The sequence below is a fragment of the Vigna unguiculata genome, chromosome 9, assembly GCF_037176805.1.
Source record: "Vigna unguiculata cultivar grain cowpea cultivar isolate G323 ecotype 2 chromosome 9, ASM3717680v1, whole genome shotgun sequence".
Lineage (NCBI taxonomy): Eukaryota > Viridiplantae > Streptophyta > Magnoliopsida > Fabales > Fabaceae > Vigna > Vigna unguiculata.
The window spans coordinates 39319570-39344817 of record NC_140800.1 but is presented as its reverse complement, the minus strand read 5'-3'; the positions used below and the strand labels follow the sequence as shown (position 1 = coordinate 39344817).

The following is a 25248-nucleotide window of genomic DNA, read 5'->3' as shown; positions in this document are numbered from 1 at the left end:
AGTTCCATTTGCAAGCGAGTCACACTAGCACAACCAATGACCTCCTTCGCAGATCCAGAATCATCTCACCACACATAAACTCCATTGTAGATCAACGCCTCACAATCCTTGTACTTCCAAGAACCTAGTTGCAAATTTACTACACCAACACGACGCTGACAATGACCCTTCCATCAAATTTTTCATTGCAACTTCAACAAACAAGGATGATTCTCTAACAACAAGAAATCAATATCTTCTAATGTGGAAGATCAAACTAAGTTGCAACCATAGAGCATACTAAGAAAAAATCCTATTAAACTGTAGCTTTTGATACCACTTTTTGGGAAACAAACAAGGATTATTCTCTGACAATGATACTTCCATCAAATTTCTCATTGCAACTTCAACAAACAATGATTATTCTCTAACAACAAAGAATTCATCTTTTCTTACGTAGAAGATCAAAGTAAGTTGCAACAATAAAGCATAATAAGAAAAAATCCTACTGAATCGTAGCTTTTGATACAACTTGTTGAAAAAAAAAACACATCTTCAATTAAGAACAATAATGCCTTTACCCCCAAGAATCACACTATTAAGAGATAAATAATATTAACATAGAGAACACAAAAATATAATGTGAAAACTCCAAATACGGAGAAAAACCACGATTGTAGTATGTGCACATTTGTACAACATACAAGAAACACTCTCAACCCCCTTTGATCCCAAAGTACACCCACACTTTTCAGAGCAAGAATTTAGCTACACCTCACAACACTCTACTACAAGATAATAAGGAAAGTCAAACACTAGCTAAAAATGTCTTTGACTTGGGATAAGAAACTTCATGAAGTTAGATCTCATTATATATGCACTAACACTCACTTCTTAGCTTATCTAGATTATACGAGACTTTTCAAGACGTATTATTATTATTATTATTATTATCAATCCAACATTTTTAATCCAAACAATTTTAAATAATCGATATGTAATTTTTTTATATTATATTTCAGGCTCATAATTCCGTACCACTTGTATGCATGAATAAAAAAACATGTTAAAGTAACGTGATACATTTTTATATTTGAAAGCCAATACGAAAGTTATTTTAACAAAAGTGATTATCTATGTGTATTTATTGTGTTTTATACGATGTGGATAAGCACGTTTAACATAATAGGACATATAGTCAATAATTACTAAGAGGCTTAACAAATGAAATGTTGAGAAAGTGGAAAAGTGGGCAGCTAGATGCATGAAAAGTATGAGTTGTTGTTCATGTGAGTAAAGCTTAAGTAGAAGTCCTTCCAAATTAAGGTAAATCAACAAGACATGAAAGAACTTTGTCCTTCTTTATGCAAACACTAATTCACTAATTAAAGAAAAAGGCAAATTTGACATTCCAAATTTTGTTGGTTTGTGTTTTCTGTGAACCACTGAAATTAAAATAATTGTATTTCGAAATTTTTTTATGGCACCTTTCATATGATGCTTTTCAAAAGGTACATTGGATAACCACACACCATAATTTATAGGAATCTGTAGGTTGGATTTGTTTGGCTTTGGATTAAAATTAGGATCGAACTAATCGCAATTAGATAAATTATTTATGTTTTTCAGTAAATTTAGAACAAACAATTCTTATAAGATTAAACTAATCAAATGAAATATTTGTTACTAATCACTTTTTTAGTTGTCTTTGCTTGTTGAAATGACAAAGGAATGAAATAAAGGGTAAAACATCCTCAAAGATTTTCATTTTGAACGAGAAAAGAGACATGTTGCATTTTGTGGCATTGTTTTTTCCATCGAGATTATGTAAAAGCATGTATAGTAAAATTTAATGATTTTCAAATAATTGTATAAAATAGAAAATTAAAATAAGATCTTAAAATTATTTGATTTTCGCACCAGCAAATAGCAGTAATTATTTTTATTAACTCGGTTGTTATTTTATCTAAATTTTACTTTTATTCCTTAAGAGTAATTGACTAATAATGAATTTTATTTTTATTTTTTATTCCTTCAAAGTTGCTGTCAACTAGTGAAATTTATTTTACAACAAAACTTAATCTTTTTTTTCAGCCCTATTATCATTCATCTTAAACTTGTTTCATTTTACTTCTCATATATACCACGAATTATTCAAAATACGGTAGAAAATTTAAAAAGAATCTATAACTGATGCGTAACAATAATTTCTATTCAATACAATACAAGTATTTTTTTGTTCTACTTTAACTTTTTATAATACAGTAAAAGAAATAAAATGCTTTTATTCGGTAGTCATGTTTTTTTTTTCCAATCAAATAATTTCATGACAATTGTTGGCTTTTATTCGGTAGTCATGTTTTTTTTTTTCCAATCAAATAATTTCATGACAATTGTTGGTATTTTATTATATATAAATAAAAAAACGTATACATAATCTCACGTATGGTGTGTGAAAAATTATGTTTGATCATGATGGTAAATAATAGAAGATATACATAGTGGTTGTACAATTCAAGAATACCAATTCTAACATCTCTAATATTATTATCAAATCAAATTTATTTTCCATCACAAGATGTAGAAATACTGAATCAACCTAAATATAGTTAATTCGCACTTAACAAATATAATTTAAAACAAATTGACTAATTCAAATAATCAACTTTCTTTAACTAGAGATATTTTTCTTGCAATAAAACAATCTTCCAGCACTTTCAAAATGAGCCTATAGAATTTTAGAAACTCTAACTTATACATTACAAAATAAATTTTATAATATAGTATATAAAGCTTCCTAACTAGACCTGACATGTCATTAAATAGACTATTATCAACTTGTTTTAACCCAATGAGAAATTGCTAAAGTGATCTTAATTTTTTAAAAGCATCGTGCTTCACTAGTTTTAGGATAAACCAAAAGGTTCAGATGCACCTCAATAAGTAGAAAACCGGTACACTTTGATATTTATTGCATTGAACGGCAATAGTTAAATATATTTTTGTCTCTTAATTTGTAGTAAAAATTGAAATTAATTTTTCTTTATAATTTTAGATCAATTTAGCTTTCAACTTTAAAAATGTATTATTTAGTCATTTTAATAATTTTTTTGTAAGTTTATTTGACGTTTCAAACATTTTTTATGATAGTATTTGAGTTGTTTACATCATTTTGACTCATTTTTACTTCAATATTAGTTGAGAAACATGTATAAATTATTAAATTAATTTAACAAAATTTGGTTAAAAGAATTAGATTTATCCAGTTTTTAAATATGAAAGATTAAATTAGTCTAAAGTTTTGAAAAAGAATTAATTCTAATTTTTACTAAATTCAGAAAAAAACATATTTAATCATATGGTGAACTATGAGTTTTATATGAAAAAGATAAAAATAAAACCCCAAATACTACGACGAGTAGCATGTGAGGCAAATGGGAGTTTATATTCTCCAATAGATTTTTTTTATTATTTTCTGTCAAATATTAAAAATATATTACATTGTTTATTTTAAAATTTATAAATCAGTAATTATTAATATATTTTGAAGGAAAAAAATAACACAAAAAATCTAGTAAAAAATCTAAATTCGGATAAATGATGGACAAAGTTGGAACTTTTTAGAGTAAAATAGTAATGAATATTGAGAAACGTGATGTGGATGAGAAAATTGAATTGAATAGATATAGTAGTGGACATGAGTGGTACGGGGTGGGTTTATTTGTTGTATTCTTTTATGGTTCTGTCTTCACAGTATAAAAGAAAGGATTAGGGTGAAGAATCTTGATGCATGAGAACACTTAAGAGAAGTCAACAGCAACTATTGCAAAATGCACTGAGAACCACCAAGTTTGAGTGGCTGCAGCATCTTCAAAATACTACATTTTCATATTCGATCGTGTTTCCTGTGTAATGCCCTCTCTCACATGCCATTATCCACCTACAGTTCCTCACTTTAATTGCAATTTTCATGGTAATAAACTCATTTTAGTCTTTAGATTTTCTTTAGGTTTCTTAATTATTATTTTAAACTTTTTCAAATTATATATATAAATAAATAAAGGGATTCTCTTTAGTACATATTTTTTTTTCTAATTTTATCTTTTAAGTATTTGTGATTTTAAATTATTTTTTTTTATTTTAAATGACATTAATTTATATATATTTTTAAAATTAAAAAATTTATTTTACCCTCTTTATTCTTTTATCCATAACTATATATAAAAAGAATTTCATGTATCCACATTTTACAATTTTAATTTTATCTTCTATAATATAATTATTTATTAAATTTTTAAAAATTAACAAATATTTTCACATGTTTTCTATAAACTATTTATCTTCATTCCTTTTTTTTTCTTATTCTTTGACACTTATTTTCTTATTTCTTCTCCACTCATTTTTTCTTTATTTTAGTAAATACAAATTTATTTTAACTATTAACTTAATAACATTATAATGTATCATCTACTAATTATATTGTTTATATTTAAAATATGTGTAAACACAAATCACGTAATAATACATGTGTTTACACTATTATTTTATTAAGAGAATTCTTTATATGTATATTTTCTTTTTAAATTTATATCTTTTGAGTAATTGTGATCTTAAATTAAAATAATTATATATTTCTTACCTTCAAAATGAAAGTTAATTTAGATTTAATTATTTTTAAATTAAATTAATTAGTTTTCCTTTTACATCATTATTTATTTAAATTTAGTTGTTTTTTTAAACTTAAATTAGTTAACTACAATAAGAAAAGAGGACATATAATTTCACTAATATTTCTATATTATATTATATTATATTATATTTTATATATATATATATATATATATATATATATTATAATTTATCCATTCTTCTTTATTTGATTGTTTTTCTTTTCTAAAAGTTAATGGTTCTTTTAAACTAAAATAATTATTTATAATAAAAATAATAATTAAAACAAAAACTCACAATTATTTTAAAAAAATTGTAAAAATTATTTAAATTTACTTTCATAACAATAAAAACATTGTTTTTTTTGTTATCATAAAAAAAACTCAGATGAACACGTGTGTTTTCACTAATATTATATAAAACGAACGTTTGGTGTACACATTCTTTCTCTAATTTTATCTTTTAATAAGTAAATGTTTTTTCAGACTAAATAATTAGCTTATAAGTTTTATTTTTTAAGTGCCATATTTTTAAATTTTATCGTTTTTCTCAATTTCACTATTTTTTAAAAAAATTTAACCATTTTTTAAAATTAATATTTATCTATTTTTTATTATAAAAATACCTAAAAATTAAATAAAACTATTTTTTATTGTAAAAATCGTTTATATTTGATTATATATATATATATATATATATATATATATATATATATATATATATTATTTTGTTATCATAAAAGAAAGTCGAGTTTGACTAGTTTGTTTCGACTTTCGATCATAGATGACTCGTCTCGGTCAGACTAACCTGTTTCAAATTTTGGTCGGGAACAACCAATCTTGACCTTTGGTCCGACCCTTTGTCTCAACCTTCAACCCGAGATAACCATTCTTGACCTTTGGCCTTATCATCCAGTGTCAACCTTTAGTTTGAGCCAACTTGTCTCAACCTGTGTCGACCTATATAGATCTTTGGTCTGAGCTGACCTATATTGACTTTTGGCTTGTATCAACATGTCTCAACCTTCAACCCAGACTAACTTGTATCAATCCTCGACTCGGGACGATCCTTCTTGTCCTTCAACCTGACTATCCTATCTCAATCTTTAGTTCAGTCCAATTTGTCTCGACCTTTGCCTCAGACTTACTTATCTTGACTTTTGGCTTGAACTTACTTGTCTTGACATTTGACATGAGTCGACTCAAAACAATCCGTTTTGACCTTGGGTTTATCTTGACCTTCGACTTAAAGTAGTAAGAGTTGCATCGTAATGATTAGTTATAACTTTTGACTTGGTGAAAAACGCTCAATTTAACAATTGGAATCTAGAATAAACTAATACAAAAAAATAATTAAAATTTTAATTTATGTATTTAGTATAACTTTTACTAGTTTTTAAATTATACAAAATTCAACTATTTTAGTCTATATATAAATTGCATAGCCTGAATATTTCACGTATGATATTAATCATTTGAAATTTAATGTTGTAATGTTAACAAATAATGTGTTGGATCACTATACATTAGAATATATGGAAACCTTAGAATTATACAAATTACAACATCCGAACATGAAATAATTATAACATTCCAAACAGATAAGGAGTAACCAATTACACGACAAACAAGTTAACGCCAAAAATGGAACTTATGCTGTGGAGTTAATTTATCAGTTACAGACACAAAAAAAGGCCATCACTGCTATAAACAAAGTTGTATCCATCTGCACTTCTTCTCTGACATACAATGAAATGAACCAGCTGTGAATATTGATGGTTTCTGATCAAACAACTGCAACTTAGGCACATTATGAATCATGAATTTTAACCATCTCTATACGACAACACTTTTGACAACACTTTTATAAACGCTTCAACATTAAGTGAGATGCCAAATGCAATGAAACAATTAAGGTAGAAAGAAACAAAATGATGTTTTGGTTTCAAAGATGTCCCCTGTTGTATCTCGATAAGTCACTCTTCTTAAACAGATGCATTATTCGTTGTCATTTGTGATTAGAAGGTTGCACATAAATATCTACTTGGTCTGATTTAAGATTTGAAATCTCATCTTTTAAGAGTATGTTCTTGTTTTTTTTTTCATTATCTGCACATATTATCATTCCCACTTAATTGCATTTTTTTTATAAGATAGTATATATAATATAAAAAAAAAATCTATAAATGATAGGTAAGCACATGCTAAAAGTTGTGAGAATGTGACAGAAAAAGATGTAACATAAAAAAGTTTTAGAGAATCAACATGGTTGAGTTTAACACACTAAACCTTTATAGAACTTATTTTAACTTTAATGTTCTATAGTAGTTTTCTAAACCACACAGCAAAGTGAATTGAAGGTTTTCTAAGACCTTCTCCTTTCCTGTTAAGATGGTTTGCTTCTCTTTTGATCTTTTTAAGGAAAGGAGAAACCTGTTATGCTTCTGGGTATGTTCATTCACTTTGTGGATTCGAAGGTCCTGATTCGTGCATAACAATGTTTCCTCACTTATTTTATTAAAGAAAATCGCTATTAAACAATGTACTTTAAGTCAATTCAACGGTACAAAATTAGTTTATAAAATAATTTGTATCTATTTATATATTTTAAATTTATCTTATTTTTAATAATATATATTTGAAGTATAAAACTAAACTTTAATAATGATTCGATAACATGCGACATGTAGAATTGTCACAACAAATTATCTAACTCGTTTTACAAGTGAGCTGAATTTTCAGTGGGCCGGACTCATTTGTGGTCCGTACTAAAATTTGCAAATTTTTTTCTTAATCCAATTTAGTTTGAACCTGTGGTGAGTCATGTTGACTTATGAATTTTAATCAATTTTGACAACTCTAGACACGATAAATCCAAAACAACAAATCTCCTTATAAAGATGATATAATAGATTCAACAAATAACAACTCTTGCTATAGTAAGTTTCGGATAACTTCGATACCATTTTAAAAATTAAACTTTAAATCTAAAACTTAATCTTATAAAACCAATTTATAAAATAAGATTTGCACCTATTTATATATTATTTATTCAAAGAGTAACAAAAATACATAATATTCATATTAGTTCTTCCTAACTCTTAATTTATGTATATTTTCATTATAATTATGGATCCCGATCTAACTTTAATTTCTTCACCAATAATAAGTCACATTATCAGTATAAATAATTATCATTAGAAAAGCTTTTATATTTTTATGATAAATTCAAACATAAAAGAAATTAACTCTATTAATGCATGCGGATATCTTACATCTGATGAAATTAAATTAAAATATATAAATAAGATTCAAGCATTATTTTGTAAGATTAAATAGATATAAACCTATTTATTAAGATTACATGAAAAATTATAAATATTTTTGTTTTTTAAATAAGTACGAGCATTGTCTAAATAAACTCATCCTCGACCAATACTCCGGATTTGATGCTTGATTTCCGATAAAACCAATAAACCCTTTTATCCTCAATTTCACAAAGCCTAACAAATACAATTCAAAAACCAGGGCGAAATCTCTAGCAACCAAAAGCGGAGGCCCAATTAGTGATTTTGGGCTCCTCGAGTAGAAGAAGCCCGTTCGCACTTTTAACTTTGCAAGAGCTTACTGATTGCTTAGGTCACAGTGCAGAGGCAGAGGGAGAATTTTTTGGCGACACATTTCCGTTGTCTCCACTGTTCATCATCATCGACGACGTCGCTGTTTTGTTTCCGCTGGGTTTTGGAAGGTGTGCAACATACGTAGATCAACACTGTAATTTTTCTTGTTCTTCTTCGTCTTTTATTTGCTTATGTTAACTCTATAACCTCACAGACTCCTATCATTGAATGATTTCACAGGATATGTTATTAACACTTTGATGCTTGTAGAACCATGCTTGTATTATTGTTAAATAGCATTAAACTGACGTAGAATAGTGTTGTCATTGTCAGTTCCAATGGCGTCTTCTAAGAGGCCAAATGCAGAGCCCAACGGGAAAGGGAAACGCCAAAAATCTTCCGGTGGATTTTCGTCGTTGGATGTTTCTCCAGGGAGTGCCGTGTTCCGTTTGCTCTGTCCCGTTTCAAGAATTGGCAGTGTTATTGGCAAAGGTGGTGCCATCATTTCACAAATTCGCCAAGAAAGTGGTGTGAAGGTTAAGATTGAGGAAGCTATACCTGGGTGTGATGAAAGGGTTATCACTATCTCAGGTTCTGATAAAGAAGCTGAAGAAGCTCATGCAGAGCAGGTAAAGGAGGTTAACAATGATGATGCTGGAATCGAGGGGAAAGGGGACGAGGAGGAGAGGGATGGTGGTGATGGTGATGCCAATGAAGAGAAAGAAGATAAAAGTTCGGTTCTCGTTCAAGATTCTCCCAGTGAAAAAGGGAATTCGGCCATTCGGAAGGCTATATCATTAGTTTTTGAGAGAATGGTTGAGGGAGTAGAAGAGACGAGTGAAGGGGATGAAGAAAGTAATAAATCTTCTTCCCTTGTTTTTAGGTTACTTATTCTTACTACTCAAGTTGGATGCCTTCTGGGAAAGGGTGGTAGTGTGATTAAGAGAATGGCAGCTGAAAGTGGTGCACATATTCGGATCCTTCCAAAAGACAAACTTCCAGCGTGTGCATCAGCTTCTGATGAGATAGTTCAGGTAGATGTTTGTGTTCCATTATCCCTTTTCGGTTAAGGGTTATTTAATTAAATCATAGTACCATAGGTAGTTTTATTTGAAGTAGAAAATATCTGGCTGGAATGTTTGCTTTGTCAAATGTTATTTAGTTAACTTTCTGAACCCTGAAATTAATTTGATTGATACTTGCATGTGAATTTTGAGTGATTCCTAATTTGAGGCTGATGTGCAGAAAAGGGGTTCTATAACTTCCATGTTGGTGCTTGTTTGTTATGCTTACTCGTTTTAAGACCTGTTCATGTGAGTTACTTGTTCCGACGGTATTTTTTATATGTATGCTATGATGTAGATCTCAGGAGGAGTAGATGTTGTCAGGAAAGCTCTTCAATCTGTTTCTCATCAACTATTGGAAAATCCACCACGGGATCATGAGTTGTCCACCAATTTTAACGGGCCTTCTCATTCATCTGGTCAATTCCCATCTCACAGCCGGTCTTTTGGTGGTCAAGGAGTACCTTTTGGTGCTGCCCATGATATTTCTGTTTTTCATTCTGCCCCTCCATTGATTTCCAAGTTTCACGAAGCTGCCATTCATGGTCGCACTAGACCTATGCAGGAAATGCTTACTTTTCGTTTATTGTGTCCTGTGGAAAGGGTAGGAAATGTAATTGGTAAAGGTGGAACAATCATAAAGACACTTCAGCAAGAGACAGTAAGTGAAATCAAGATTGTAGAAAGTCCTCCAGATTCAGATGATTGTGTTATTGTTATATCTGGCCCAGCGGTATGGTTCAAGTTTCCATTTTCTCATCTTGGGCTATTGTTACGGAGCCATATTTGTTTTTCACTTAAGTTAGATTAATATTTGCAGCACCCAGAAGATAGAGTATCCCCTGTGCAAGAGGCTGTATTTCGAGTGCAAACTAGAATAGCCAAGCCTATACCTGATGCCAAAGAACATACTATGTTAGCAAGGTTTCTTGTTTCTTCCAATCAAATAGGCTGTCTCCTCGGCAAGGGTGGTTCCATCATAACTGAAATGAGGAAGAAATCAGGGGCCCATATCCGAATATTAGGAAAGGATAAGGTTCCAAAGTGTGCTTCAGAAGATGAAGAAGTAATTCAGGTGCAAATTATATCTTGTAATTATTTAAAGATTAAATCAAACTCCTCATCCTTGGATTCACAATTTTATAAGAGAATAGAATTTTTGAGATTTATTTGGGAAAACTAGAGTGGATATGGTCATACTATGAATTCCTTTAGTTTTCAAAATGAGGAGTCAGATTAACTTGTTGATTACATGGTAGTGTAAATAATTTCATTGATTGGCACCTCATATGCTTGGCGATCAATGTTGGTTAGTTTAGACATTTTTTACCTTCTAGTGCTATTTAATGTTTTTCCTGTATATTTTCTGACAGGTAAATGGAGAAATTGAGGCAGTGCATGATGCTCTTATGCAAATAACTACTAGATTAAGACATCATTTCTTTCGTGATTCACATCCATCTGTCAATTATCCTTCAAATTCTCCATTTGTGGATCAACTTCCTCCATTCCCACCTTATTTAGGAAGACGGGGACTGTCACCTCCTGGGATGTTTTCTGACCTTGGTCCTCCACCTTATGCGGGTTTTCCTCTTGATGACCGTCCTCCATTTCTGAATAATATACACAGACCAGGCATTCCTCCTCACATATCGGAAAGGAAGCTTTGGGGTCCTCAGGTATTGGACTCTTATTACTTTTTGTATCAATTTTGGCTTAAACGCTACTGTATCTGTATGTCATTTAAATTACCATCAAACACTTGGGCTACATGTTGAAGTTGGTGTAGTTAAAATAAAAAATTGAAATGGATAAGGGAGGGTGGGAGGGATGATCTTACAGGCTTGGTTGACATCAAAATGAATATTGATGATTGTATATAATTGTAATATATTTGATATTTTTGTTTTTCAAGTGAAGGCATGTTTGATTTTTAATTCTGAACTGCTTAAAGTTTCTTATTTTATAAAATATTTTCTTTCAGTTGTGACTTAAATAATTAAGAAATACAAACAAAATTGCACACTTTCTTTTACAGTTTTAATAGTTATAATAATTATAATGAACTCAAATCTGTTTATTTACTTATGCATTGCAAGAAGTTGCAACATCGATCAATATCTGGCACGGATTTTATTTCTAATTTTGGGGCCATTTGCCAAGCTACAGCCTGAGACTTATGTAAGCTTTGCTCAGATAAATACCAGTCAATAGAAGAGTAGAGGACTGGACTTTGGACTAATATCCAGTTGTCCAGGCCAAATTGGCTTGTCTGTATCTCCCAAATGTAAACCTTCAGAAGGAATGACATGCCACTCTTTAGAATCTCTCTTTTATGCACTGATATGCCTACCTGTGTTGGTTTTCTGATTTCTAGGGGGTACTTGAAGGTGGCTCCCGCATTGGCTTGCCAGACTTTCCAGGAGGTCCTCCTAGAAGAATTTCAGGATTTGCAGGGTTTGTCTAGTCTATTGCATCATCACTGTCAATAAGCTTGTTTTCTTTATTATATTTTCTTTCGAATTTTCAAATTGTCTTCTATTGTCTCTATCTCTCTATACTGAGGTAATTTCCCCCTTGCAGGGGGAGCCAACCAATTATCACAAGTACCACTGTTGAAGTTGTTGTTCCTCGAGCACTGGTGCCTGTAATATATGGGGAAGACGGTGAATGCCTGAAACAAATACTTCAGGTGAACCCTTTGCATCTGATAATTATAGATGTTAATTTTATAGATTTTATCTGATGGTTAGACCTAGTGGGATACGTTTTTGTTGTATTTGGTTGTTAGATGATTTTAGTGCTTTACAATTTAAATAAGCTGCTTGGCCATACATGCATCCACACCTACACTAATACTTTCTTGCATACATCGGTATGTGTTTACTATGCTCAAGGAACTTTCTTCTTTTGGACCCTTAAGTTTGTCGTGTTTTGTCATGTAGCCGAAATCACTTTTTGGTACAAGACTTCTGTTATTAGTTTGTATTGGATGATTTTGGTGCCTCTAGTTGTTTCTAGCAATTATGTCCATCTATTTTAAAATTAAGCGATCTTGTCCTTTGGATGATTTACATTTTTGATACACTTAAATGCTTTAATTATTTAAAATGAGAGAAATTGCACATTTTTCTCCCGTTAGTCATTCAAGTTAAAGAAGTGCATCCTAATCTCTTACCCAACACAACATGACAAGTAAAAATGAACAATGAAAATTTTGTTAACCTTACTTTTAATTTGAACATAATTTGTTGGATGGTGGGAGGGATTATGATGATATCATTCTATAGTTCCTTACGAAGTTTGACATTTACAATGTGATCTACACAGATCTCTGATGCAAATATTACTATAACTGATCCAAAGCCCGGAGCTGTGGAAACTAAAATTATAATATCTGGAACCCCTGAGCAAACTCATGCAGCCCAAAGTCTTATTCAGGCATTTGTCATGAGTGAGAGGGAGTCTGGTTGACCTCTCTATTTGGGTAATATACTAATACGTATGTTTCTTTAGTCTGGAAGTTGTACTTGAGCTTTTCTGCTTAATTTTCTTCCTGTCTTAATTTTTAGTAGGCATGTAGTATAATTTGTGAAATATTATCCTATAGAAATATGACTATGCCCCCCTATGTGCTTTTATGTGCATTTATTTGGTTTGATTTTTCAAATTATGAAGTTACAACTTGTGTTTAATTGATTTCATTTTGCCCAAGTCCAAGCCTTCTAAATCTCACAGAAAACCTAGGTCAAGTGAATGAGCACTGTTTTGAGGCTTGGCGAAGATAAGGGGTTTCAACTTCTTTGGTATAATTAGCTCAAGCAAATTGGTGTATGCATTACTCCTAATCTTGGACATGTAAGAATACTAATTATCTGTCTCTTCTCTGCATTTGGACAATGCCAAAAGAATGATACAATCATTTGCTCTTCTGTACAATCACTTGATCTGCTGTACAAGATACTAGTTCAACTATTACCATGATCCTAAGAGTTTAATGTCTTGTTTGGATTAGATGATTGAAAGTAGTGAGAAAGGAAAGAAAAGAAGAGAGAAAAAGAGTAAAAATAAGTAAAAGTGAAGCTGTTTGTATTAGTTGAAAGATAGGGAAAATGAATGGAAAGGGGGATAAATATTTGTTATCAATAATTTTTATTTTAATATATATTTTTTAGTTATTTAGTATTATATGATAATAATTAAAAACGTAAATAGTAATAAATTGATATAGTTAATTATGTAATGAAAATTTACTTTATTATGTTTTTAACATTATATATTGTTGACTAAATGGAAACTTTCTCGTCTTTGCATGAAATCGACTTCTAACATCGGCATTCCCTTTTTCCTTGCCTACATCTATACTGATTGAGAAATGCAGTTGAAGCAATGAGAAAGGGAAATTGAAAAAAAAAATGTTGAGGTTGTTTTATTTAAGAAACAATCAATTATGTTACTGTGAGCCTTCCCTGTAGTAGTTATACAGCTAAAGGATCATGTTCTCTCAAAGTCGATTGTTTTTGCTGTATCTCCTTGTAACTGTTTATTTATTTGGTGTTTTAGTTGAAAGATGAGGTGGGAGACGCATTTTTCTAATCAGGTCGCCGCAAAACTATCCTGCTAACAGTGGGATGAAAAATCCTAGTACCTCTAGCAAATGGGTGTCTGCCCAAAAATAAGAAAAAAAAGAAACAAGTTCTAGTTTATAATTTCACAAAATTAATTTAAATTATGAAATCTGGTTATAATAACTAAATATATTAATAATTTAATTGAAATTTGATTTCAATAAAACTATCTGTTAATGTTAAGGAATTCAAATGAAATGAAAACATTAGCAAACACTGCCTTCATTTTTCAGGTAGACATGGTAAACCTGATGAAAATTAATCGGTTGTTGACTAGTTAGATGGGAAGTGCAGCATTACTTAGTGTAGTCCATAATTTTAGGCAGCTCGTTTTGTTCCTGCACTTCTATACACTTTACAATTCTAGTTTTAGTCTATTTTCATTTTGAGTTTTGGAATATATAATTTGGAGATTAGGAATGAACAATTTGGAATGTAAAAGTTATATTTTGAAATACAAAGATTGCATTTCAGAATCTAAAATTTAAAACAAAAAAGTTGTATTTTGAATTGTATGTTTTGGAACACAATTTTAGATTATCCAATTCAGACAGGGATGTTACTAGTGGAAGGGGTGTCGGAGGTGGAATAGCGTCAGTGGAGATGGAGGAAGAAGAAAGTGGTGTCGGTAGAGGAAGGACTTTAATGGAGATTGAGGAAGGAAGGATGTTGGTGGAGATGGAAGATGGATAAAGAGGCATGGTAGAGGTGAAGGAAAAGATAAAGATAAATAGCTCATTTCACGAAATACAATAAGAACCTGGGTATTACTTCCTGCACCATATTATTTTCTTTCTACACCCTATTAGTTATTTTATCACTTCCGAAATTTATTTTCCGGAATATAATGAATCATACCAGAAATGTTTTTTCGGAAATCAACTACTCTCCTCGTACGGAAAACATTTTTCGGCAAATGTTTTTGACGGGTGGAAGGTGAAATTTTGAAGGGGTGCAGGAAGGTTTAACCTAAGAAGCTGCCATAGTTGTAGTGTGTTGAGCGGACTGGCCGTTGGGCCCAGCCTGCAATTAAATGCTTTTGTCTCTCCTTTTTTGTTTGTAACAAAAACACTCAAGTTTCTCTAAAAGCAATTGTTCTAGAATTTCAATGTTTGATTTTTTTTTTTCTATTTCCCTATCAAATATAAGGGAAAAATAAATATGTTTTTCTTCCTTAAATTTGACTTTAATTTAGAAATGGTCACTGATCTCCATTTTCAAAATTATTGTTTATGTTCTTATTTTTGAATGACATTAAAAATAACAAATAGTATGTATTATTTAATTTTTTTTTATAAAATAAAAAACTAGCCTTAGTTTAGCCGATGTTTTTCACAAAAAATTGAAAAAAAAATGTTTTTGATCCCTGTTGAACTTAGTTTAAAAGTGGTTCTTGGTTGAAACTTGATCACTGTTTAGTTCTTGCACATTTAAAATAACAATAATATTACTAATAATAATAATAATAATAATAATATTAAATAATTATTAATAGTATTATTCTTATATATTAATAATAAGATTAAATTATACTTTTAATTTCCATTTTCGTAGCAAAATTTGAATTTGGTCCCTCAATTAATTTTTATCTCAATCTGGTCCCTATTTTGGGAAATTTGACCCAATCAAGTCCTTTCCGTTAGTAGTGGAGTGACGGTGTTAAATGGGGTGCCACGTGTCAGCTTCTGGATTTTTTGAATTTTTTTATTTTTTTTTGAATTTTTTTTTATTTTTTATTAATTTTTTTAAAATTTTTAAAAAAATTAAAATTTTACCACGTGTCAAGCAGACATCGTGCCATGTGACACTGACAGTGCCACGTGTCACTATTTGGGAGTTGTCATTTTCTCATCCTCAATTTAGTCCCTATATTTTATTTTTTGTCTCAATTTAGTCCCAATTTTTGTAAAAATTGTGCATATAACCATATTTTACTCGTTAAATATTAGTCCATGTACATAGTACATTAATGATAATACAAGGGAATATTACATAAACCTGAACGCAGCGTATTAATGTTTTATTTTATTCAATTCTTCTGCCAAAATTACAATTTTCTGTATAATACTTATTTGGGAGTTTCAAAATAAGCCAACATGATAGTGCATTCCAAATTGGGTTAATTTAATTTAAATTACTTTGGACTAAAAATTTTATATATTTATTGCAATATAGTTAGAGCAAATTAAATTTAATTGTCTATTTATAAAAATTTATAAAAGTGTTTAACTAGTTAACAAACATTATAATTAAATAATAATAAAATTAAAGTGTCAAGAAAATATTATTAAATTTTCAATTTATATAATTAGAAATAATTATAATAAAAAAGTAATTTAAAATGATTCAAAATGATTAAGGTTGTGTTGTTATTTATGAGTAACTCATTTTCAATTCATCTCAAATTTGTTTAACTTGTGAATTAATTAAGTTGAATTCAATTTCACTCGTATTTAAAGAAAAAATTTTAATTTTATTTTGAGTTATGATAAATTTGAAATTTTTTAATTTTTAATTGAGTGTCTAATAAATTTTTGTAATTTATTGAATGTTTAGCTGTTAACTTCCTGATATAGTTACATAACATTTTGCTACCAAAAATCGTGATGATCTAGATCTTTCCCAAATATTTATTGTATTTAATAAAAAATATTTTTAAATTTAATTAATATTATAAAATTATAAAATTCAAAATAAGAAAATAAAACAAAATACAAAATATGTAACTAAAAGTTGTGAAAAAAAATTTATAAAATAAAAAAAAAAAACTAAAAAAATTTAAAATTACAAAATCATGAAAATATATAATTTCATTATTACAAAAATGTAAAATTATATAAATATATAATTATAAAACTATAAAATTACAAAAATTGTAAAATCATGAAATTATGAAATTGTAAAATTAAAAAAAATACAAAATTAAAAAATTAAAAAATTTTAAATTTTTTAGTTTTAATTTTTCATAATTTTATATTTCATAATTTTATAGTTATATATTTAATGTTTTTATTTTAATTAAGTTTAAAAATATTTTTTTTAATACAGTAAATAGTTGGAAAAAATCTTGTCATTACGATCTCTTGTAACAAAATATTACGTGGTAACATTTAAAGGGTACAAGAGTGCAAAATAAGCACCACATCATAAAGCTAACACAAACATTTAACTGCAGGGACTCAATTGAAACGTTTTAAAATATTGATGACTCAATAGATCACAAAAATTTAATAAAAACTCAATTGAAAGTTCAGCAGATTTATTATGGACTCAAAACATTATTAAGCCTAAAGAAAATAAATATTTTTTGAACACAGGGTGTTTAAACCTGTTTGACTTACAGTCTTAAATTCATTTAAACTATGGGCGAAGTGGGCTGGGTTTGATGGGTCAGTAGGTCAAAATTAGATGGATCGGGTTGACATTTTCAACCCGTTAGTTTGTTTTGGCCTGACCCTGTCTTGTTGGCCTGATTTTATTTTTATTTTTTAAATTAAAAATAGTTAAAAAGATTAAAATCTTTATGTTATATTTTTGTAAAGATGTAAATATACAATATTATTATAATATAAAGCATTAACACTCACAAACTAAGTTTTAATTATTAGTCGTAATAAAATAATTTAATATGTAAATGTAATAATTACTTTAATTTATCCAATTAAAAATATTAATCAATCAATTAAAAGCTTAAAAAATATTACATCATTAAATATGCTTTAAATATTCATTTATAAATACATATACAAACAAATTTCATAAATAAAAATTAAAAAAAAAGTGACAGACTAATTTGTTGATCCATCTATAATAGAACACATTACAATTTTTGACTCGTTTTATAGTGACGGACCCCAACTTACTTTTTGTGGACTAAGGACAAGCTAGACCAAACGGCCAGATTGCCAGTTTTGTCGGCCTTTGGACACCTCTTGACCATTCTTTTTTTACTAAGTTTACTTTTCAACAACACCAAATATTCTCTTTTTTCAAGTTATATCAAACATTTCTTTCATTCATTAAATTGATATCACATATACATTATCAAAAGTTTATCGATCAAATTTTGTCAATTTTTTTTTTCTAAATTATTCTGTTTGAGATATTGGAGGAAATAAACATGAAAAATAAGTGTTGGAAATGATCGACATATGGAGTATGAGTTGACTGTTGAGAAAGGACTTTGTTAGCATACTTGGTTCCCACAAGGATAGGTCCTGCGATCTGGAGGTTAGGTTGTTTTCCACTGACATGTGAATCACGGTTTCTGATAGTTGTCCACTGCAACTTCATCATTATACTCGTGCCATTACATGATTTCTTCACCAGTTAGTGAATACGAGTCTCCTCACTCCAAATTTGTACTGTGCTGTTTAAATAAGATTTTAAGAAAATTGGTGTATGAGGTAAGATTAACGTTTCTTTTATATATTATGAAATTGTTTTATATCTCATCGACATAAAAATTTCAAGCAAAATGCGTTTGATGTAAAAACAACACAAGCTTAGTGCACACTCCACTGAATCGAGTGCATTCATTAAATGAGAATGTAACTTTCATACACTTTGAATTTTCTTTCCTGCCATTTATTCATATATTGTTATATAAATGAGCACTTGATAACAATACATGATCCCATTCCCAAGCTTCAACTTATTAAAACAAAGTTTGAGAAAAACAATTATTGCTCGGCTTGGAAGGGCTTATATTTCCTGAGATCTTGGACGAGGCCTTGAATAGAGCCAGCAGCTGCAATAAGGGAAACAATCAAGCAAACCCAGATCAAGATCTTCAGCCATGTCCATGTGAAGGAAAACTTTTTCATATTTGACTGCTTAATGTACATCTCTATGGGGAAGTAAACGGTTAATGGCCAGAACGACACCGAACCAATCAGTCCTAGGAAGTCATTGAAGAATGGAAACAGCATAGCTAGCACAGCAGTGACGATAACATATGCTGTTCTCCACACCAGCCTGAAAAAGTTCACACTGTAGATTCCACACAATGGCAACTTCACTTCATGCTCCGCATTAATAAATTCGCTGTTCGACCACTTTTCCTTACTCCACTTCTCTACGAACCCAAATATCGGCTGACAGAAAACCTGACAAATAAAACACCATTCATTAATATACTCTTTCGATCACAACTCTGATGATAAAATTGCTATCAATCACCATGCATATAAAATATTGTCCGTTTTAAAACATCAACTTTGTTGCAATTTTATCCTTAAAAAGTGTTTTGGAGGATGGAAGGAAGAAGAGTATTTAAATAATCTTAGACCTTAATTTCTAAGTGATGTGAAACAATTGAGTGTGGTAGAATGAAATATGAATTTGAATTCTATGCTAGATTTAGAAAAATTGTCAAAATTTAGTTGTCAAAATATCATTATTCTAATAAATATTCAATATGAATATCAGTGTATTTTTAATACTCAGAAGATAATGTTGTTAGATTGTAAGAAAAAGTTATCAAAATTCTGAAAATATTATTATTCTAAAAAAATTCAAATATATGAGTATGAGTGTATTTTTAAATACTGAGAAGACAATGTAGTTGTTACCTGATATGCTCCGACCAAGTGCACGGCTATGCAGATGTTAGCAATGTCTATGAGCCAAAAGGGCTCGTAGAAGCCGAAGCCAGTGAGGAAATTTCCTGGTGCATCGTTTCCGAATGCTGCATAACCTAAGCAGCCACATAGTACATAGAACAAGGTTGTTGTCAAGATGCCAATCAAACTTGATTTTTTCATCACCTTGTTCTCCGGAGGGCTCGATTTCAGGGTATCCTGCAATTATATTTCATGGGGTGGAACCAAAATGTGATCTTAATTATAGGTAGAAACAAATCATAGTAATTCTTCTTTCACTGTTAGCGGATATTTACACATGTACACAGAAAACGTTGATGAACACTTAATATATAAAAGATAGATTTTTTCAAATCTTGTCTTTACTTTTTATGAACAGTATAAAGGATTTTTTTTAGTGTTGCACTAACTACAGTGAAGTGGTAAATGGTAACAAATAAACGCCGAGTAACGAACATCATGAGAAGATAACATAATTTGACTTTGTATCTTTCCCATGATAGAATAATAATGGCTTTTTGGTTAAAAGGACATTCATTATATCATATATGGTGTGCTTTCCACTAAAAAATAGATACAAAAAAGATTGAGAATATTTAGTTTCGATTAGAATAGATTCTGCCACTTTAATGGATAAGTAACGAATTGCATTTCACACAAAACGTGCCAATGTTTATACACATATGGAAAGTGTTTATTAATTTATATAAACAATGATAAACATACCCATTTTTTTCTTATACCATATCCTAAAAATATCATTTTTCAATTTTTGTTTTGTTTTTTAATTTAGTTCACCTATTCTAATTATAAAAGGGTTTTCAGTCAATAGAAAAACGTTTTTTTCTTCGTTGTTGATATCATTGATAATGGACAAGTGGCCAATAAACCAACCAAGCCATTCGCCACCCCTGCCATACTTTCACGTTTTTCTTGAATTATGCATGCATTCAAATCATGATTCGTAAGAAAAAAAATGGCAATAGTAATGAAGCATGGAAATTTATGCTTACACTTTACCACTTCCAAAATCTTTTCTATATTTAATAGATCTACTTGTATAAAAAAAAAATATATAGTAGATATATAATTTATTCGTTAAGATTACTCATATTTCTCCAAATACGGATGATTAAAATGTATATATGATTCATGCATGCAAAAGCAGAATGTTTGATAAGAATAAGAGAATATAAGTTATAATTGTTTACCTGTATCTCAATGAGAACGTTTGAATAAGCGTAAGCAAAGGCGATGTTACCAATAGCTTGAAAGGTTCTCCACACCTTATCCGATGCTGAAACATCCACACCAACTTGCACTCCGGTTAAGGTTGTCCGTACAGGTGCTCCCTCTTCACCATTCAGCAAACATGATCATTGTTTTTTAGCATCCTACTACGTTATACAAACAAATTTTAGTTAAACTTATGATTGCTACTATACTTTACCTGCAATTTTAGCAATAGAGAGGCCAAGTCCAATGGTGGAATAAGCAAAAGACATGACTGCTGCAAGAATAGACAACCACCAGAGCTTGCTGAAATTAGGTATCTGACAAAGCACGATTTGCATGCACGCAAAGAGGATCATGTAAGGGTTGTTTGAAGTGGAGCACTTCGCTTGGTGTCCATGTTTGTGAAAACAGTCTGACTTTTTCACAGCCCTGGTTCACCAGAAGAGAACAATCTTTGATCACATACTCCAAAGTTTCGATAATGTTAATTAAAAACTGCATTTTATTTACTTACACCATACTGATTGAAGCCGTTATTGTGTATCCGATAGTTACACCCACCAGATTTATGTACTGAGCCAATCCACAAAGCTTCACTTTATTCCCACCTACCCAAAACGGTAAAACCACACATTATACCACAAGTTAAAGTTGTAGTAAGTTATTCGAAATTAATTTTTATATTTAAAAAAAGAGAAAATAAATAATAGTGAGAGATAATGTCAAAATATCAGTATCCAACACTATTAGAAATTTAAAATTGAAAAACCTATATACCCTATTAGTTAATTTTCATATTTGGGTCAGTTTTTTCCAGAAATTACAAAAATAGGGTTGATTGATTAAAAAATTACAAAATAGAGTGAAGACAGCCAGACTCAGACTGACATCTAGACATAAGTCGCCAAGTTGTGTGAAAAAGTGAAATCGTTATGCTACATAGCGATCGATCTCTATAAATTGATAATAAAATAATTACCAGGACTCCAATTACTTCACCTCAATGTCGTTAGGATTTATAACGATTTCTTTTAGATCTAGAAAAGAGGAATCCTAATCGATCTTAGCGATTTTACTTCTCTCATAATTCACAATATAACTATTCTGAACATAACGATTTAACCTATAATATCGTCAGAAATCACTACAACATGACCCTAATCTATTTATACACGTAAATACACGGTAAAACAACTCCATTTTATAATTTGGTGTTCAAAAGTGATCCAGAATCGGAAAAAAAGCCTACCCAATTGGATGAATTGCATGGATGTGATAAAGTTTGAATTTTTTTACCTAAGACGGATTCGACAGCGTCGGAATAGGTGTAGTTCCGCTTGCCATGAACAGGATCAGGTGTACGATAACAATCAGCGAGAAGAGTTGATGTGAAGTATGTGATGAAAGAGAAGGCAAGGAGAACCGCAGGACCAGCCACCCAACCCAATTGTGCGATCGCCCATGCAAGTGATAACACTCCAGATCCTATCACTGCTGTTATGATATGAGCACTCGCAGTCGTCAACGTTCCTTCAGACACAACCATAAACAAATCAGAATCAAATCTTAATTAGTTTCCACGTAATATTCCAACGCAAAACTCAATCACAAACAAAAACTGATCGCACAGCGTCACAGTACACAAAAGCATTTTATATATACTGATACGAGGTGTATAGAATATTTTATGTATGATCGGGTTTTGTGATGATAGTTCAATTTTACACGTACCAGTTCTTTTGATCCGTCCATCATCGTCGAAGTTCTTCTCAGCGTCAAAAACTTCAGGGGTTTCCACGTACATGGCATTTTTCTGAAACCGTTCAGGATCCATGTTTCTGTGGTGAAAACAACGAAAAGGGAGAAATAGAGAAAGAAGGGTGTGATTGTTTGGTGATAGTTGGTGAGGTTTGGCACTACTTATAACAGTTTGGATTAAGCACAGAGAAGAGAAAAGGGCATTAACTATAGCATTAATTATGGTCTGAGAGAAAATAATGAAAATAATGGGTTAATTTAAGAAGTCAAAGAAGTGTGCTTGGTGGAAGTTGTGGCACGTGTGGTAAAACCATTGGTGAGGAATTTATGGAAAAGAAAAGTGACATGCTTTGAGAAAGAAAAGGGCCATGGAAGCTGATAAAGGTAATATATATAAAATCTGAGAGCTTTTCTGCGTTAATGGTGAGTTGGAGGTTCAGAGTGGAATTTTTGACGCGTATTAGAACCATTGAAGGTGGCAAATTTCTGGGTCCCCACACATTTGTTCATTGTTTGTTTTGGTTCATCCATTTGGAGAATTTTTTGATGGCAACCACTCACAATGTTTTTTCTCGAAAGTGCCACAAAAATCCCTCTGACTAATGCACCATGCATGGCCGTTGCACTCGATTCCCTCACCTTTTTGTTCTCTCAGTTTTTGTTTTGCTTTTTAAGTTCTCTTATTATTTCACTCTGCAAACTATAAAATTTTGATTTGGTTATCAAACATGTATATGTGCTGTGACCTAACTTCTCCATTTTCCTGACATAAATAATTATGGGGCTATGATGAACTTGAAGAACCTAATGCATCAGGCACATGCACCCCTTCATTTTCTGTCTGAACTGAACTCGTTTTTTAGCCACCTTTTACCAGAATTATTGTTGTTTAAGGATACAGTGATCTGAATGTTTCAGAAGATTCTCGATACAGGAATTATGTTTTATGTTTTGCTCATTTTAATTTCTCACCGAGATAAACTTTTAATTTGGATTGTGATATTATCAATTGATTTGTGACTTTTAATTTGGATTACGATTATTATTAACAGCGATATGGACAGACACATAACCAAAAATCATTATTTTGGTAGTGACAGTATAGGAAAATTATTTTTTGCCAAATAAAATTTTGACCAAGTTAACAAAGTTTCTAAAAATAAAACTAAAGTTGATTAATTTTTTACTTTTTAATTAAAATAAAATAATAAAATAATATTTTTTTACCTAAATATGAAAAATTTGTCAAAACTTTAATAAAAACACTTGGTCAACATATCATAGCTCTACAATATAATATATAAACCTATCTCAGGAATTCACATCACTGTCCATTCTTACTTTAAATAAATAAATGAGTCAACTTCTTTTTTTATGCATGGTCAACTTTTGGTCTACTATAAAACTTAACATTAAAAAAATTATTAAATGACAATTAATTTTAAAAATATTATTATTGTATTGATTAATTTAGATTGTTTTTCTAAATTAAAAATTATTGATATTTAGAATAATTTTTATTATAAATAAAATATTATAATTGATTTATAAATTAGAGATTATATTGATCTCTAAACTATCAAAGTTTTTTTAGGTATAAAATATTAGTGCCTGACTTAATCTTTAAATTTAAATTAAAAAATAATTTAATTGATGGTTAATGTTAGAAATAAATTTAAACTCTATACAGATTATAATTTTTATTCATAAAAATTATTTAAACATCAATAGTTTTTAATTTTAAAAAATAATATTTAACTTAATCAATATAATAACTAATTATAAAATACTTTTGTCTCATCAATTCAATTATACAATATTTAGAAAATTAAATCTTATAATTGTAAAACAAAAAAAAAAAAAAAAAACTCAACCGAATCTTTACTCATGTTTTTCATTAAAAATATTAAGTGTATATTTGTTTTCATAAATGTACTTTTTAAGAGGGATGGAAGAAGAGGATATTTCTAATTTATTCTAAGGAATTATAAAATTTGTAGGATGAATTTAGGGAAGAGTGAAACTCATCTTCTCATAATAGAAAAGATTTGCAAGAAAACATATAATCACATATTATTTTATTAATTTATCCATAATTTTCAACTAATTATCTATTAATTATTATAATCTTATCTTTATATATTTGAATTATAAAATATATTAAATACTTCAAGATCTATAAAAGTTATAATTGAACAAATATAGACATAAAATTTAACTATTTTTCATATATTAAATATTTATAAGTTATAAATTAAACAAATATAGACATAAAGTTTAACTATTTTTCATATATTAATAATAATAATAATAATTAATGATAATTAATTTTTAATAATTAATAACAATAAATAACAGTAATAATAATATAATTTTTATTAACAAGTAATAAATTTTAATCATAATAATATAAGTTTTATTATTATTATTAATTATTCCTTAAAGTCAAAATTGGATAAACATTTTCAGAAAATTCCAGAAAGTGACATTGGAACTTGAAACAGTTATTTTGTATCAGTTTGCAGTGTTTTTGTCATTATGTGGGGTAGTTGATTGAGACGTTGAATGAAATAATATATGAAACCTATTTAAGTTTCAATTCTTAACTTTAAATAAATAAATATAAGAGTCAACCTTTATTTTTATTTCTTTTTATGTATTGTCATCATTAAACCACAAATAAATTTAATAAT

General features: G+C 29.6%; 2 protein-coding genes across 2 annotated transcripts; one reads left to right on the top strand and one right to left on the bottom strand.

Moving 5' to 3' along the window:
• Positions 1-8224: 8224 nt before the first annotated feature.
• Positions 8225-13344, top strand: LOC114163340 (RNA-binding KH domain-containing protein RCF3-like). The gene is made up of 8 exons (XM_028047592.2): positions 8225-8420; positions 8600-9300; positions 9629-10063; positions 10151-10405; positions 10704-11009; positions 11708-11787; positions 11914-12022; positions 12661-13344. Exons 2-8 carry the CDS (start codon positions 8605-8607, stop codon positions 12802-12804), a joined length of 2025 nt encoding a protein of 674 aa, XP_027903393.1. The 5' UTR covers positions 8225-8420; positions 8600-8604; the 3' UTR covers positions 12805-13344.
• A 5119-nt stretch (positions 13345-18463) lies between these two features.
• On the bottom strand, positions 18464-22776 carry LOC114164450 (amino acid permease 6-like). The gene is made up of 7 exons (XM_028049126.1): positions 22529-22776; positions 22094-22327; positions 21312-21405; positions 21012-21226; positions 20773-20915; positions 19532-19759; positions 18464-19066 (listed from the first exon to the last, which is right to left on the bottom strand). Exons 1-7 carry the CDS (start codon positions 22629-22631, stop codon positions 18641-18643), a joined length of 1443 nt encoding a protein of 480 aa, XP_027904927.1. The 5' UTR covers positions 22632-22776; the 3' UTR covers positions 18464-18640.
• Between the last annotated feature and the right edge of the window lie 2472 nt (positions 22777-25248).